Source organism: Lontra canadensis, unplaced genomic scaffold, assembly GCF_010015895.1.
Source record: "Lontra canadensis isolate GAN:19392208 unplaced genomic scaffold, GSC_riverotter_1.0 scaffold28, whole genome shotgun sequence".
NCBI lineage: Eukaryota > Metazoa > Chordata > Mammalia > Carnivora > Mustelidae > Lontra > Lontra canadensis.
In genome coordinates this window covers 13764776-13781666 of record NW_022631022.1, presented here as the reverse complement: position 1 = coordinate 13781666, position 16891 = coordinate 13764776, and the positions used below count along the sequence as shown (strand labels likewise).

Genomic DNA, 16891 nt, shown 5'->3' with positions numbered 1-16891 from the left:
TTCATTGCCCATTGAAGTCTGGTTTTTGTGCGTCTCTTGATCACTACTGTTCAACCCCAGCGATTATGCTGTGATGACTTTCCAGTGCTAAATGAATCCTCCAGTCTAAGGTGTGTTGAAAAGGGATTATCCTAAACACCTAAATATTCTGATACATTTGGCTCAAATGTAGTTTTAAATTAAATCCATCTTAAATAAAGATGGCACTTACTAAAAAAAAAAAAAAAAAAAAAATCCCTGAGAATGCTAAATGGAAATGAGTTGACTTCTTCAAGTTGACTTCTTATTTTACTTTTAACTCAGATGTCTTGCTGACTTTTTCATCCCAAGAGAGCAGCTGATTCTTTTAAGTTTGCCCCAGTTGTGGCAACTCTTGTTTTCAGCCCTGGAAATGTCTACATGGGAATAGATTTGATTGCTTAAATCATTAGTATAACTCTCATCTACCAAACTATGCAGGCATTTCTTTTTAGATCCATCCCCTCCGCTTTAACAGCAAATTCTTTGCAATCATAATTTGGCTAGCAGGACAATTCATGGAAAGTGTTTCCTAAAACTACTTGTCAGGCTATGCGCTAAAAAAGTTTTTCTCTTTTATGATGTTTATTCAGAAAACTCCTGTACAGGAAATAAAATATATATATATATATATATATATACACACACACACACACACACACACACACATACACACACACACAGTGTTCAGCTGCCCATGCTTGTTTTCACTAGAAGCACTAAAAATGGTACTGTATAATAGGAGAGACAGAAAACAAAACCGTACTCTATCAGCAGTCACTCAGATTTTTTAAAGTTCAGATAAAACTCATTTGGCTTAAAATCACAGTTAAATTGGGTGACTGGGATAACTAGAATTTATATCCATTCTGACCTCCTGGCAGCAGCTGCCAGAACAGTGAGTAGAGAATGATGCTAAGCCTCCAACCAGGCTCAGAGGGAAGTGTTACTTTATTGACAGGTGATGCCCGCCATCAGCACTGTGGCCTTGGGGAAATAGGAGTGAGGGTAGGGGGTGCCTAACGTGTGCTACGTATCTGCCATTCCTCAGTCGCCAGTCTTGTGTTTGGAAACAAAGTCTCGAATTAACAGCACCCTCCTCTACCATCTTCACCAGCTGAGGACCTTGCTTCCTATTTCCCTGTTAAAGAAAGCAGGAGCAAAGTCTGGAGAGCTTCCTCAAGCTCAGACCACGTCCTCCTCCCACCCACCCCATCTCTCTACACATGTGCATCCGTATCCATCTACTCTTCCTTCTTTTTTTATTACTATTGATTAGCTGTCTGTTCTCCTAGAAAAGGCCATCTCTTCCACCTGTGCAATTGATTTCATCCCCTCTGGAGCACTAAAGCCTTGGTGCAGCAGTCCCCCTCATTCTCTTCAGTGATTGACTGTACTTCCTTCTCCAGCGGCTCTACCCTAATTCCTCTTTTCCTGTAATACCCAAACTCCTCGAAATCATCCTCTTTGTTGGCTTCCCAGTTTCTAATCTCCCAGTATCTTTTGAGCAAATTTCAACCTCCCATTTTCTTCTCTCATTACAGACAGTAAAATTCCTTCCTTCATTGTACACATCTATGAGTTTTGGTGGGGTTGTATAACCTCTGCTCCAGTCAACGTATAAAACAGTCCCATGGTCCTCCGGAATTCCCTCAGGCGGCTCCTTTAGACTGAACCCCTCTCCCAGCCCTTGGTGACCACCGATCTGTTGTCTCCCTACAGTTCTGCATTTTCCAAAACATCGTGTCAATAAAATTCTCTGCTACATAGCATGACACACTGGTTTTCATCCATCTTGTTGAGTGTAGCAGCTGTTTATTCCTTTTGATTGCTAGTAGAATCCTTGGTTATGTATACACTACAGGCATTTGAGTTGTTCCTAGTTTGGGTTATAAATAAGACTGTTAAAAATATTTATGTACATATTACTAGTGTAAACAGAAGATTTCACTTGCATTGAAGCAAGGTTCCTGGGTGATTTAATAAATGTATGATTAACTTTACGAGAAATGACAAATTGTTTTTTCAAAGCATTTGTACAGTTTTGCATTCCTAGCAGCAATGTATGGGAATTCCAGTTGCTCTACATCTTCTGGTGAAGCTCTTGGTATTTTCCGTGGTTGTAATTATTATTACTATTTTTTAGCCATTCTGATAGTGAAGTTGTATCTTACTGTCTTAATTTTATTTCTCTATTAATAATGTTGATCATCATTTCTTGGGCTGGTTTGCCATCTGAATTTCATTTATGAACTAATCTGTTGAAATAGTTTGCTCATTTCTATTAGTGTTTTGTTTGGGTTTCTTTGGTTTGTTTCTGTTTGTTTTGGTTTTGAGTATTAAGAGTTCTTTGGGGTCTCCAGCTGGCTCAGTTGGAAGAACATGACACTCTTGATCTCTGGTGTCATGAGTTCAATCCCCACGTTTTAGAGATTACAAAAAATAATTTTTAAAAACTTCCAAAAAAAAGAGTTCTTTATATAGTCTGGATACAAGACTTTTTTAGGTATTGTATTTGCTAGAATTGTCTTCCTGCCTGCTTTGTCTTTTCATTCTCTAACAGTACCTTTTGTACAGCAAAAAGTGTTTAATTTTGATGAAGCTTACTTCATCAGTTTTTTACAGGTAGTGTAAATAGTAAATAGTGGCTAAATTAAAGTCATCAAGAGATTTCACTATGTGTCTTCTAAATGTTTTATTTTACCCTATCTGTTTAGTCTTGTGTTTTGAGAGTTTTTTTTTTTCTTAAATATGATATAAGGTATGGTGTCCTTTTTTTGCATACCACATGTTCAATCATTCTAACACCATTTATTTAAAGTATTATCCTTTATGCGTTGGATTGCCTTTGCATCATTATAAAAAATCAATTGTCCATTTTGCTTGAGTCTGTTCCTGGGCTCTATACTGTTCAGTTGTCTATATTTTCACCTTTACCATGTTGTCATGATTACTGTAGCCTAATAGCAAGTCTTAAAGTCAGATATTGTGAGTCCTACATCTTTTTTCTTCTTTTTCAGAATTGCTTAGTTGGTATTAGTTCTTACCGGGACATTGTTTGGGATTGGATTAAATCTACAGATTAATCTGGAGAGAACTGAAATTTTAACAGTAATAAATCTTCAAAATTACCCTTATTTTTGAACTCACTCCAATCAGACTTCTACTCCATCATTTCACCAAAAATGATCTTGTCAAAATTACTAAGGACCATTGTCAAATCTAGTGGTCAGTTATCGATCCTTATCCTACAATGTTTAGTATCAATATATGTCATCAGTCTTTCCTCCAGGAAACCCTTTCTTCCCTAGATTTTTCTTCTTGCTTAGTTTTCCTCCTATCTCATTGGCTGCTTTTCCCCAGTTTCCACTGCTTTGTTCTTTCTCATTTGCCTGATGGCTAGAATTATCCAGGGTTTTATTTTTCTTGTTGTTGTTGTTGTTTTTTCTTATACTTCTCTTTTATATACATACCCATCTGGTCCTGTTTCTTTAAATTCTTCTTTAAGCTAATAATTTCTAAATTTGTATCTCCAGCCCCAGACATTTTCATGAGTCTAGACTAATATACCTAAATGTCTACTTGAAATCTACTTCTGTGCATAACAACCTGTTCATTCTTAACTTGTCTAAAACCAAGTTCCTGATTTCCTGTGCATGGCTTTGCCCATCTAAGTTGAGCTACCTCCATTGTCAGTTTCTTATACCGAAACCATGGGGTCCCAACGGCTCTCTTTCTCACACCAATCATCCAGTCTGTCAGCAGATCCTGTTAGTTCTTCCTTCCCAAATTAACCAGAACATGATTTATTCTAAACATGATTCCCCCTAGCTTAATACCATAGTGCAAGCACTATATTAACTGAATTATTGTGCTGTCCTCATTACTGGTATCTCTACTTTTTCCATAGCCCACCTTAGGTAGCCTAAGGGAACCTTTTAAAAGATAGTTCAGTTAGGTCATTTTGCTCTTCTGCTGAAATGTCAAATTGCTTCCCACCTTACTCAAAGCTAAGGTTTATAAAAATGGTCTAGATACAGATGTTCCTCCTAGTCCCATCCTTTTACTTCTCTGAACTCACCTAATATTGTATCCTCTGTTTTAATTCTGTTCCACTAAAACACTTTCCATCCCCTCTTCTCTGCTTTATTTTTCTTTTCAGTGTGCATCATATATTTTATTGATTAATTTTGTTATCTACTAGAATTTAGCTCCATGAGGAAAGGGATTTTTATTTCTTTTGTTCATTGCAATATAACCATTGTCACACATACAGTAGGTGATAAATAATTATTGAATTATTGCAAATTATAGGTAGATGAATAATGTGATTAGTCGCTCTAAGAGCTTCTAGCTGAATATTTACAACTGTGATAATTTCCATTGAGTTGTATCAGGAAGTTAAAGTAAATATTTACACATTTAAAACATTGCTAAGACCACAGTTTTCCTGAACATAGAAAAATCAACTAAAAACAGTTATTGAGGTTAAGTTGTTTATACTGGATTGCAATCTTCTATTTTTGAACTTAAGGAAAAAATTTGTCTGTCAGGTTCTGGAGTTGCAAAGCCCCCCAAAGGCCTGCATGGTGGTGAAGGACTGTGTTAGAGCATGCCTGGATTCTACGTACAAATATATTTTTGACAATTGCCATGAACTCTATTCTCAGCTAATAGACCCGGTAAGAAAAGATACATGTTTCCTTTCTGTTTCTAATGTATGTTTCTGTAAGTTTAGAATGACACTAAATGGAAAAATATGTTCAATTAATTTCACATTAACTATGGGTTTTGAGAAGTCCCAGTATCTTTTCTTCACATATGAACATCGTTTTCATTGACATGAAATAACTCACCGCTTAAAAGAACTTTATGTAGTAGAAATAGATATTGGTTTTCTTTCTGCTTTGTTTTTAAGTTTTTCAGATGAGAAATCAGTTTCAGAACAATTAAGTGATTTGCTTAGGGTCACACAGTGGTCAAGTGGCAGATCTGGAACCAGAATTTAGGACTCCAGCTCGACTCTTATGTTCTTCCCCTAAGTCATAACTACCTTCCTTATCATGTTACCTCATAAAAGTGATAGATGTGGAAATATTTATATAATGGATGGTAAAATCATCATACATGTAAATTTATTATTAAAGAATATTGCAAAACTACACAAGAAAATAGAGAAAGCAAGCCAAACGTACATATTATTGCCACCAATATCACCAAACGTTAGCATTTAGTAATATTTGCTCTGTTCTTTGTTATCTGAAGGCATTAAATGTTACACACAAAGCAACCTTCCCCTTTGTGCCTTTTCCAAATGGAATTTTCCTCCCTCCTCTTCCTTCAGAGATAAATGCTCCTATTAGTCCATTTGAACATATTTTCACATATGCACAATAAACACTTCAGTTTTATTTTCTGTGAATTGCCTATTAATCCTCTGCTGATTTTTCTGTAGTTTGTCTTTTATTTATTAAGTTGTAAACAAATTCTAAAATAGATTCTGAATACGAATCCTTTGTTGGTAATGTAATTTCATAAACATTACTTCCCTCTTTATATGTGATACATTGTTTACAACATTCAAGTTTTCTAATGCACTCTGTGGTTTATGCATTGCTATCACTTCAAACACTTCTAGTGTTTACAGATGGCTTCTTAATATGTATTTATTGCCTATCCACTTTCCTGAAGAAAGCAGTCACTCCCTTTGATATTGAAAACTTCACATTTGCCTCTGGAACTTCTTGGTTACTTGAGTGGGGCTGGAACTAGATAGCATACAGTGGATGAAAGCAAGTGACTGTCTTTTAAGCTAGGTTTCAAGCTGGGTATTAAAACTTTCTGACTTCCTAAGCTTAGTAGGAGATAAAACTTAAATGGAGTTTATCATTTTATAAGAAAGCAATGTATAACCACATAATTGTTCATAGCTTTAGCTTATTATTCCTGCTAGATGTGCTGTAGTTTAGCAACTTAGTTCTCTTGGATTTCTAATGATCAAATTGTCTCTCAACTGTGCTTTTCCATTGGGTGGCTTTCTAATGGCTTCCTTTGTCCATTTTCTACAAACTTCCTTCCGTAAGGCTCTTCAGTTCTTTTACATTTTCAACCTCATTGTCTTTATTTTTTATTATTTTTTTATTTTTTAAAGATCTTATTTATTTGAGAGAGAGGGTGAAAGAAAGAGCATGAGAGGAGGGAGGATAAGAGGAAGACGCCCACTCAGTGGGGCGTCCTGTGTTGGGTGTCCTGTGTGGGACTCAATCCTGGGACTCCAGGATCATGACCTGAGCCAGAGGCAATTGCTTAACCAACTGAGCCACCCAGGCATCCTCACTGTCTTTATTTTAACTAAAAGTTAAAATTGAAACTTAACTGTTATACCAGGTATGTTATTGATACATAACATCGTAATCAATCTTACCAAACCTTGTTGGCCTCAATTTCTTACTCCTTATAACTCCAAATCCACTGTCCCCTCTCATGAGTTCTAAAGTCTATTATTTTCATGAATTGGCCATCTTGTTTTATATCCATGCATTTATTTGTCATGTACATCTCAATGTTTCCCCATTCTCTGCCTTCATCAAATTCAACTTAAATATGACCTGCTGTTCTACTAATTCCCACCCAGTGGATGAACCAAATCACTAACGTGGCATACCTTATTTACTGTCTTTCTACTCTCCTACTACTATTGATTAATAAATAGCATGAGGAGTTTTATTTTTATAAAAGATATAGAAATACGGGCAGGTCCCAGAAAGCAAACATGTCTCTAACAGAAAGTAAATGAGATGTCACATCAAAATGAATTGAGCTTAGCTTAATATTTGTCAACTTGGCTTTAAAAACAAAGACATTTATGTAATTCTCCAACCAGTTAGTTTTCTTTTTAGGTAGAGAGATCTATACAGATTGTATAAGAAATCCTGTGAGTATGGGAAAATGGAGTATTTGGAGCTAAACTTTGCATCTAAGAAAAAGACCTTTCCATAAATAACATTATCATTTGAAATTCGAAAGGAAGCATCTATTGGATCTGAATAATTTAGGAAACTAATTCTCTCTAGAGCCCTTCTGAAACCTTCTCAGAAAAGTTTTAATGATAAAGGTTCATTTCCCCTCAGTGGACTACAATGTTCTTCTCTTGGGAGTGCAAGACCTTTTTTCCTCACACCACATATCTAAATTGTCCTGTAATTCTGATGACTTTATCTTCAAACGAAATACCTTGTCTTCACAATACATCTAGAATCTGACCGCTTTTCACCAGCTCCATGCATCCATCCTGATCTGAGCCACCACCATTGCTCACTTGGATTACTCCATAGTTTATTAATAGAGATCACTGCTTGCACCCTACCATTCTATGTCTATTCTCAGTAGAGCAGCAAGAATGATCCTTTAAAAAGTAAGTAGGATCATATCCCTCTGTTGCACAGAGTGTTCTGAAGTCCCTTCTTTTCAGTCAAATTCAGAGTCCTCACAATTGCCTATAAGATGCAGGATCTGGCCCATATTACACCTTCTGCTCCATTAACTCCATTTCTCTGTCCTTTGCGCATGTCGTCGTGGAAATGGAGAGTTAAGTAAGAGTTTACCCACAGGAATAGTATTGGACCCCTTGATTTTTATGTGAATGCCTGGATCATAGTAAGTGCTCAAGAAAGCCTTTGGTGAATGAATTGAATAAATGAACAAACAATAATTCTTCTCACACAATACAATAACAATTTATAGGTATATTTGGTCTATCATAAGAGATGGTCTGTCATAAGAGAAAGGAGTGTTCTATAGTAGACACTCAAGTGCTTGCCTAAAGCCTCTTGAGCTATGCTGGGTCATGCTGCAGGTTGCTAAAAGATGAGATGTGGGAGAAATCAATGAACACCACATCCTGTTTCAGTGCTTGAAAACATCCCACAATATCCTGCAGCCCTCTCTCCACTGCTGCAGTAACCTCAAAGTACACACACTCTAGATGGTATAGCTACCAGGTGGAAGAGGGCTCTCCAGCCTTGGATATTTAAGAAATAATTCATTATTGTATTAGCTCATTGAGATTTGTAGATTTATTTGTTACCACAGCACAGCTTAGTTTATTTTGACTAACAGACCTTCAAATCAGTTTCTAACCTGCTACCCAAACTTTATTTAAAATATATCCAGGTTTTTGTGACTCGCCTATCTTTAACTCTATAATCCCATTCACTTATGGGATTAAATTCAGTTTGCCATTATCCTTTCCTTATTTCAACCTCATTTCCACCTTGTGTTCTATGATTCAAAGCACTAAATTCCTGATGCCTTCATCTGCGTTGTCTTTAGTTGCCTGGATTTGTTTCACTTTCCCCAACCCCCTTCATGGCTAACTCTAGCTCATCTGGCTGTTTCTTCAGAAAGTTTTTAGGGCCTTTCCTAGCTAAATTAGGTGCTCCTGCTCTCTGGTCTCATAATACCCTGACATATTCTCACTAGGGCACTTATCGTGCTGAATTGAGTAGGCACAAAATAGTATAATAACTGCTTAGCCTGTGTTCTCCACTAAGCTGTGAGTTTCATCTTTGTAGCCCCAGTGTTCAATGCTGTGCCTGACAAGGAGTAAGGTTGATAAAATAATAAATTAATAAAAACCAAAATTTGTAAAAAGAGCTCTTTATTAGCAATTTAGAGTCTCTTTCAATGACTCCACTTCAAAATCTGTGATCAAGAACATGGTCTCTAATGTCAGAACCCTTGAGTTCAAATCCTGGCTTTCCTGATTATTATTTTTGTAGCCTTGGATGCACTACTGAGTCTCTTCATGTCCTAGTTTCTTCGTCAAGATGTATTTTTAATATTCATGCTACTTCTCTTTTATCTGAATTCTCTTTAGATGAAGTAATGCCGGAAACTAAAAAACCAAGAATTTCAGGGTTGTTAGACACAGTATAATTCTGATTATTTAAATGTGGAAGCATACTTTCTCCAAAGGGGTTTTTGAAGAATCGTGTAAAAGCAGTGCTTGGAATAAAAATGGAAAATAGGTTTAAGAGAAAAGTCAAAGTAGCTGCACACTCAAGGAACAGCCTTCACCTTGGCTGAGTCACCTAGCTCTGTTTGTCCTTGAGTTTAGCAGAACTAAGAACTCCAATGTGGCCATGTGGACATAGGTGATTGATCTCCTGCATAAAGACACATGAGTTAATCTGTAAGCTCGTCCAATGTTCTAATTATATTTCTTTAATTAATAATGAGTTTAAGAATCCTCTCATAACTATATTAGTTTTTTGAGTGACCATTTTTATAAATTATCTGTTTATATCTTGTGCCTATTTTTAAAAATAGAATTTTTGTCTTTTCTTGGTTAATATTCTTGAGTTTCTTAGTCCTTTGTCAGCTTTTGACATTGCAAAGATTTTTCACAAACTGTGGTCTTTATCTTTGTCACAGTGTACACTTAAAAAACATTCTCAATTTTAATATACTCAGGTGGGGTTTTTTCTGTTTAAATTTGAGGTTTGGAGTTTTAAAGAGTCTGTTCTACCCATCCCACAAATAGAGTGCCTCCTTCTGTGGACTTTAATAAAATGGATGTTTTCTTGCTTGATGATATGATTATTAAGATCATTAAGTTAATTTCCCTTTCTATTCCATGTTCCAAGGCAAACTTCAGATTACAGATTGTCTTTTTATTTTTCCATTTTATTTTATTTCTTTTCAGTGTCCTAAATTCATTGTTTATGCACCACACCCAGTGTTCCTTGCAATGCGTGCCCTCCACAGATTGTCTTTTTATATAGATGTTCTTCTAGGAAAGGATAGGCCAAAAATTCTCAAGTCTGAAAAAAGTACTTGTCAAGTCTGATTGAACTGTTTATATTTTATTTTAGAAAACTATCATTTGTTCCCTGCAGTGAGTTTACACTTAGATTAGTGCCTGATATATAATAGTGCTGATTGAACAGCCACCTGCTTGCCTGCCTGCCTGCCTACCACCTAATATGTACCTACCTATTTATGGAAAATCACATACAGATGGTCTCCAACTGAGGATGGTTCACCTTATGATTTCTTGACTTTACAATGATGTGAAAGTGATAGACATTCAGTAGAAACCATATTTGATATTTTGAATTTTGATCTTTTTGTGAACTACTGATATGTGGTATCATCCTTTCCCATGATGCTGGGCAGTGAGAGTAAGCCATAACAACTTTACCCCCAGGATCAAAAGGGTAAACATCTGATTCAGCTGTTTTGTATCCACACAGCCATTCTATTTTTCACTTCCCAGACATTATTCGATAAATTTCTTGAGACCTTCAGTTCTTTATTATAAAATCGTCTTTGTGTTAGATGCTTTAGCCTCACTGGAGGCTAATGTAAGTATTTTGAGTGTATTTAAGATAGGCTACGCTAAGATGAGATGTATGGCTGGTTGGGTTTATCAAGTGCATTTTTGACTTACAGCATTTTCAATTTATGATGGGTTCATTGGGACATAATCCTATTATAATTGATGAGAAAAAAATTTGTGTATGTGTATATATGTGTGTGTGTGTGTGTGTGTGTGTGTGTGTGTGTGTATGCCTAGAGTTTCTTTATTTCCCTCCCAAATCAAATTACCCTGCCTCTTTCTTCTCAGGCAATCTCTGTTACGAATTTGATATTAGCTTTCTGATTCATTTTGTCTACAATTAATATACATGTCTGTTATCTATTTGTGGTACCATCTATATCTCAACCAGTCTCTCATGTACTACATTATATGAATAGGTAGAACAATTGTATAGTTACATGTGCTAACTTCAGAGCCAGATTGCCTAAATGTTATTTGGTATGAATTCTGCAGTTTTTAAAGTTCAGTATTACTTTCTGAGAATTATCTATGCTGATATGTTTAGGAACAGTTTCTTGGTTTGTTTTTTTTTTTGTTTGTTTGTTCAGTTTGTTGTTGTTGTTGTTGTTTTACAGCTACCTATCATATAAATGTACCACATTTGATACCACAACGTACATATCAATTTTAACATTGCACTTTTACAAATAATACGCAATGAATATTTCTGTGGTAGAAACTATGTTTGAAACTTCCAGTCTGTGGTCTTAAAGAACAGCAGCAGGCCCTTCTTTCCTCTTCTTTCCCGGTTTTACTAGAAATAATGTAAACTTCATTGTAAGCCATTTAGTACCATGTGATCAAAAGCATGCCCTTTTTTTCCCCACATGTGTTAAAATGTCCTTTTACTTGTCTAACTCCCATAGTACATGCTGAGTTTAACAAGAACAACAACTCTCTTATTTAGTATTGAATTTACGGCACATAACACTATATATCATATGGAGTAGCGGAAATCAGCAAATACTTATTTAATGGAAATTCCATACAGAAACATCTGTTTGTATGTATGTAGCATGTGATAAGTGTCCTGCTGTTTATTTAAAACTTGACCAAGTTATCTTCTGAAAAGTTCTTGGGACAGAAAATACCCTCCAAGAATATATATATATTTTTAAAGATTTTATTTATTTATTTGACAGACAGAGATCACAAGTAGGCAGAGGCAGGCAGAGAGAGAGAGGGGGAAGAGTCTCCCTGCTGAGCAGAGAGCCCGAAGCGGGGCTCGATCCCAGCACCCTGAGATCATGACCTGAGCTGAAGGCAGAGGCTTTAACCCACTGAGCCACCCAGGCGCCCCCCTCCAAGAATATTTTAAACGGGCAACTTACATGAACTTTAAGGTATCAAATTTTGAAAAGTCTAACCTTGAGCCACAGGTGTGTACTTCTCCAATAGTTTAGCCAAAGCAGTTGCTTTAGTTATCTAGTTTTGTTCTTTTGCTTTTGTTTTTGCTCTAGCTAATTCTAAATAACTCAGTAATAAAAGGAAAGTTAAAAATAAGATATGATTTTGAAATTACAAATTCTTTACAAATTTAATTCTTTAACTTTTGAGATATTATTTAATTAGTGATTATTAAGGTACTGGCTAGAAAGTATCCCTGACTTAAGTTTTTTGATGATGATGATGATGATGGTGATTATTATTATTTTTTTTTTAAAGCAGTGGGCTTTCTTTTGCAATCAGTAGCATTAGTTTAGGGAATGGTGTTCATTCTGCACATAAAGTACTTTTTCAGTACCTCACGAGATTATTGTATTAGCACTGAATCTCAGTAAATACAGACATTTAAAATTTAACTCTCTTTTAAAGTTTGTTGTAAAATGTGTAGGAGAAAGCTTATGAATATGAAATTTCTTCTTAAATACCAGCTTCATAAGTGATACATAAATTCTTATAAAAAGAAATTGCTCAAAATGAGAGGTGTATTTACTAATGTATTGATGAAGAAGAGACATGAAAATTCAAAGTCTAAAACATTATTAGACCTTTGTTTTCATCAATGTGTATTTCAGTTTTTCTAACAAAGTAAAATTAAAAGTCACAAATGAAAGCTTTTGAAAACAAAAATAAAAATTCTAAAATAACAAAAGAGTATATTGTATCAGTGAAACTAGGAAACTCTTGCTTCTAAAAATGGATTATGACAATGAATGCAAAGAAAGTAATAAATCCATAGTGTCTCATAAACACTGATGAAACATTTTCAAAATAAACTATCAAATGACATATTTAAAATATGAGTGGACCAAGAATTTTTATGCCAGAAATGCAAGGATGGTTCAACATTAGAAAAATCTATTGATATTTATATTGATAGATACTATAATTCACTTTTGTACTTAACTAAAAGAAAAATATATATTTATTCAACATAAGTATAAAAAATGTTGAAATTTGATGCCTTCTTATGATTAAAAAAGAAACTCCGAAAACTAGGATGGAACATAATTTTTTTTTTTAATTTGGTTAAAGTTACATTAAAAAATATTTATGGCTAACATTTAAAGTTAAACAGATGAATTTTCAGAAATATAATTCAGAAATATAATTTCAGAAATATAGTTATCCTATTAATACTGTTATATAATGTAATATTTGAAGAAATATAATAAGTATTAGAAAGGAAAAGAAAAAACCTTTTATAATTTATATGATGATATGACTGTATATATACAAAACTAACAGAATCTACCTGAGCTAATGGTTCACATAAGAACAAATCTCATTAAACAAGTACAAAACCAGGAATTTTTTTACACCAGAAATTGTGCACATATTATTACGGAAAGGAACAATAATTTAGTATGGAGTGTTAAGAAAATTATATGGAATCTCATCATATGGAGATAAAGGAATAAAAGAACTGGATTCTTGTCTAATACTATATACAGTGTAAACTCAAAAGAATGAAAGAGGTGAGTATAAATAGTAAAAATGATGGTAGTATAGAAGAATACCTTTCTAGTGCAGGATAAGAAAGACTTCATAAAACTCCAAAGCACAAATTGTAGGTATATATGTATGTACATATATATGTATGTATAATTAACATACAGTCTTATATTAGTTTCAGGTATACAACATTCAATTCAACAATTCAGTATATTATTCGGTGCTGAGAACAATAAGTGTACTCATCATCTACCACCATAAAATGTTATTACAATATTACTGACTATATTCCCCATGCGATGCTTCCATTTCTGTGACTTATTTTATAACTGGAAATTTGTACTTCTTAATAACCTTTATTTTGCCTATCCCCCCACCCACCTCCCCTCTGGCAACCACCATTTTGTTTTGTGCATTTGAGTCTTTCTGTTGGCATTGTTTTGTTTAGATATGACGTATAAATAAAATCACATGGTATTTGTCTTTCTCTGTCTGACTTACCATACTTAGCTTAATGTCCTCTAGGAACATCCATGTCAAAAATGACAAGACATCAGTCATTTTTCATGATTATTCCACCAAATATATGTACCGCATCATCTTTATCTATTCTTTTATCAGTGATGTTTGTATTGCTTTCATATCTTACCTATTGTAAGTAAATCTACAATAACCACAGGAGTACAGATATCTTTTCAAAGTAGTGTTTTTAATTTGCAGGGCATAAATATGCAATAGTGGAATTACTGATCATTTTGATTTTTTGAGGAAACCCCATACTGTTTTCCACAGTGGTTGCCCCAATTTATATTCCTACAAAGACAAACCAAGTTCACAGGGGTTCCCTTTTCTCCACATCTTGTCAACACTTGTTATTTCTTGTCTTTTTGATGCTAACCATTGTCACTAGTGTAAGGTGGTATCTCATTGTGCTTCTGATTTGCATTTCTCTGATGATCAGTGATGTCATATGTCTGTTAGCCATCTGTATATCTTCTTTGGAAAAATGACTACTTAGATCCTTGCCCATTTTTTAATTGGATTTTTATGTTCTTTAGGTGTTAGGTTTATAAGCTCCTCATATATTTTGGATATTAACCCCTTATCAGATATGTCATTTGCAAATATCTTCTCCCATTCAGTTTGTTAACTTTTCATTTTGTAGATGGTTTCCTTCATTGTAAAAAAGCTTTTTATTTTGGTATAGTCTTGATAGTTTATTTTTTGCTTTTGTTTCCCTTGCCTCAGGAGACATATCCATAAATATGTTGCTGAGGCTGATGTTCACGAGATTACTGCCAATGTCTTATTTGAGGAGTTTTATGTTTTCAAGTCTCAAATTTAGGACTTTAATTCATTTTGGTTTTATTTTCTTAACAGTCTAAGAAAGTAGTCCAATTTCATTCTTTTGCATGTACTTGTCCAGTTTTTCCATTACCATTTACAGAAGAGACTGTCTTTTCCCCGTTGTGTATTCTTTCCTCCTTTTTCATAAATTGACCATAAATGTGTGTTTATTTTGGGGCTCTCTATCCAGTTCCACTGATCTATGTGTCTGTGTGCCAAGACTATATTATGTTGATTACTATAGCTTTTGTGTATATCCTAAACTCTGGAATTGTGATACTTCCAGCTTTATTCTTCTTTCTTTTTTTTTTCTTTTTTTTTTTTTAAGATGTTATTTATTTATTTGGCAGACAGAGATCAGAAGTAGGCAGAGAGGCAGGCAGAGAGAGAGAAGGAAGCAGGCTTCCTGCCGAGCAGAGAGCCCGACACCGGGATCATGACCTGAGCCGAAGGCAGAGGCTTTAACCTACTGAGCCACCAAGGCGCCCCTATTCTTCTTTCTTAAGATCCTTTACTATTTCAGGTCTCTTGTGGTTCTATACAAATTTTAGTATTATTTGTTCTAGTTCTGTGAAAAAATGCTTTTGGTATTTAGATAGGGATTGCATTAATTTTAAAGATTGCTTTGAGTATGGACATTTTAACAATATGAACATGGAATATCTTTAAATATGTGTCATCTTCAATTTCTCTCACTGTCTTATACTTTATGAAGTATAGGTCTTTCACCTCCATTGTTAAATTTATCCCCGGTGTTTTATTTTTGGGGGACAATTATAAATGAGATTGTTCTCTTAATTTCTATTTTTGCTACTTTATTATTAGTGTATAGAAATGCATCTGATTTCTGTGTATTGATTTTATATCCTGAAACTTTACTGAATTCATTTACCATTTCTTATAGTTTTTTGGGGGAGCCTCTAGGGCTTTCTATATATAGTATCATGTCATCTGAAAATAATGAAAATTTTTCTTCGCTACCAATTTTGATGCCTTTTATTTCTTTTTCTTGTCTGATTGCTGCAGCTAGGACTTCCAGTACTGTGTTGAATAAAGGTGGTAAGAGTGGACATGTTTGTCTTATTCCTGATTTTTAGAGGAAAAGCTTTCATTTTTTCCCTATGGAGTATGATATTGGCTCTGGGTTTTTCATATATGGCCTTTATTGACTTGATATATGTACTCCTAAATCTACTTTGTTGAGAGTATTTTCATGAATGAATATTGCATCTTGTCAAATGTTTTTGTGCATCTCTTGAGATGATTATACCTTTTTAAATTATTCATCTTATTAATGTGTTATATTACATTGATATGCAAATATTAAACCACTTTTGCATCCCAGGAATAAATTCTACTTGATTTTGGTGAATGATTTTTTAAATATATTGTTGGATTTGGTTTGCTAATATGTTTTTGAGGATTTTTGCTTCTATATTCATCAGAGAACTTGGACTGTAGTTTTCTTTCTTTCTTTTTTTTTTTTTTTGTAGCGTCTTTAGTTTTGGTATCAGGGTAATGCTGGCCTCATATGAATTTGGACATTTGCCTTCCTCTTCTATTTTTTGGAATAGTTTGAGAATAATAATTTGAGAAGAAATAATATTAACTCTTCATCAAATGTTTGATATAAATCATTGGAGCCATGTAATCCTGAACTTTAGCTTTTGGGGGTTTTTTGATTACTGATTGAATTTCATTGCTGGTCTGTTCATATTTTCTATTTCTTCCTGATTCAGTTTTAGGAAGTTGTATGATTCTAGGAATTTACCTTTTCATGTGTCTGTTGACCATCTGTATGTCTTCATTGGAGAAACATAGGTTCATGTCTTCTGTCCTTCTTAATTGGATTATTTGGGGGGTTTTTGGTGTGGATTGTATTCATTATATGTTTTGGATAATAATGCTTTATCAGATATGTCATCTGCAAATATCTTCTCCCATTCAATGGGTTGTTTTTTAGCTTTATTGATGGTTTCCTTTGCTGTGCAGAAACCTTTTGTTTTGATACAGTCTCAATAGTTTGTTTTTCTGCTTTTATTTCCTTTACCTCAGGAGACATATCTAGAAAAATGTTGTTATTTCTGATGTCAGAGAAATTATTGCCTGTGCTCTCTTCTAGGATTTTCAGTTTCAGGTCTCATATTCTGGTCTTTAATTCATTTAGGATTTTGGGGAGGGGCATAAGAAAGTGGTCCAGTTTCGTTCTTTTATATGTAGCTGTCCAACTTTCCCAATACCATC

General features: G+C 34.5%; 1 protein-coding gene across 1 annotated transcript in view; it reads left to right on the top strand.

Annotated features, from left to right (window-relative positions):
- The window catches only part of UNC13C (unc-13 homolog C), a 601184-nt gene that overhangs the window by 340936 nt on the left and 243357 nt on the right, over window positions 1-16891 (top strand). Inside the window, exon 19 of the mRNA XM_032864917.1 lies at window positions 4572-4700. Coding sequence (XP_032720808.1) covers window positions 4572-4700 — 129 coding nt within the window. The remainder of the gene's footprint in view (window positions 1-4571; window positions 4701-16891) is intronic.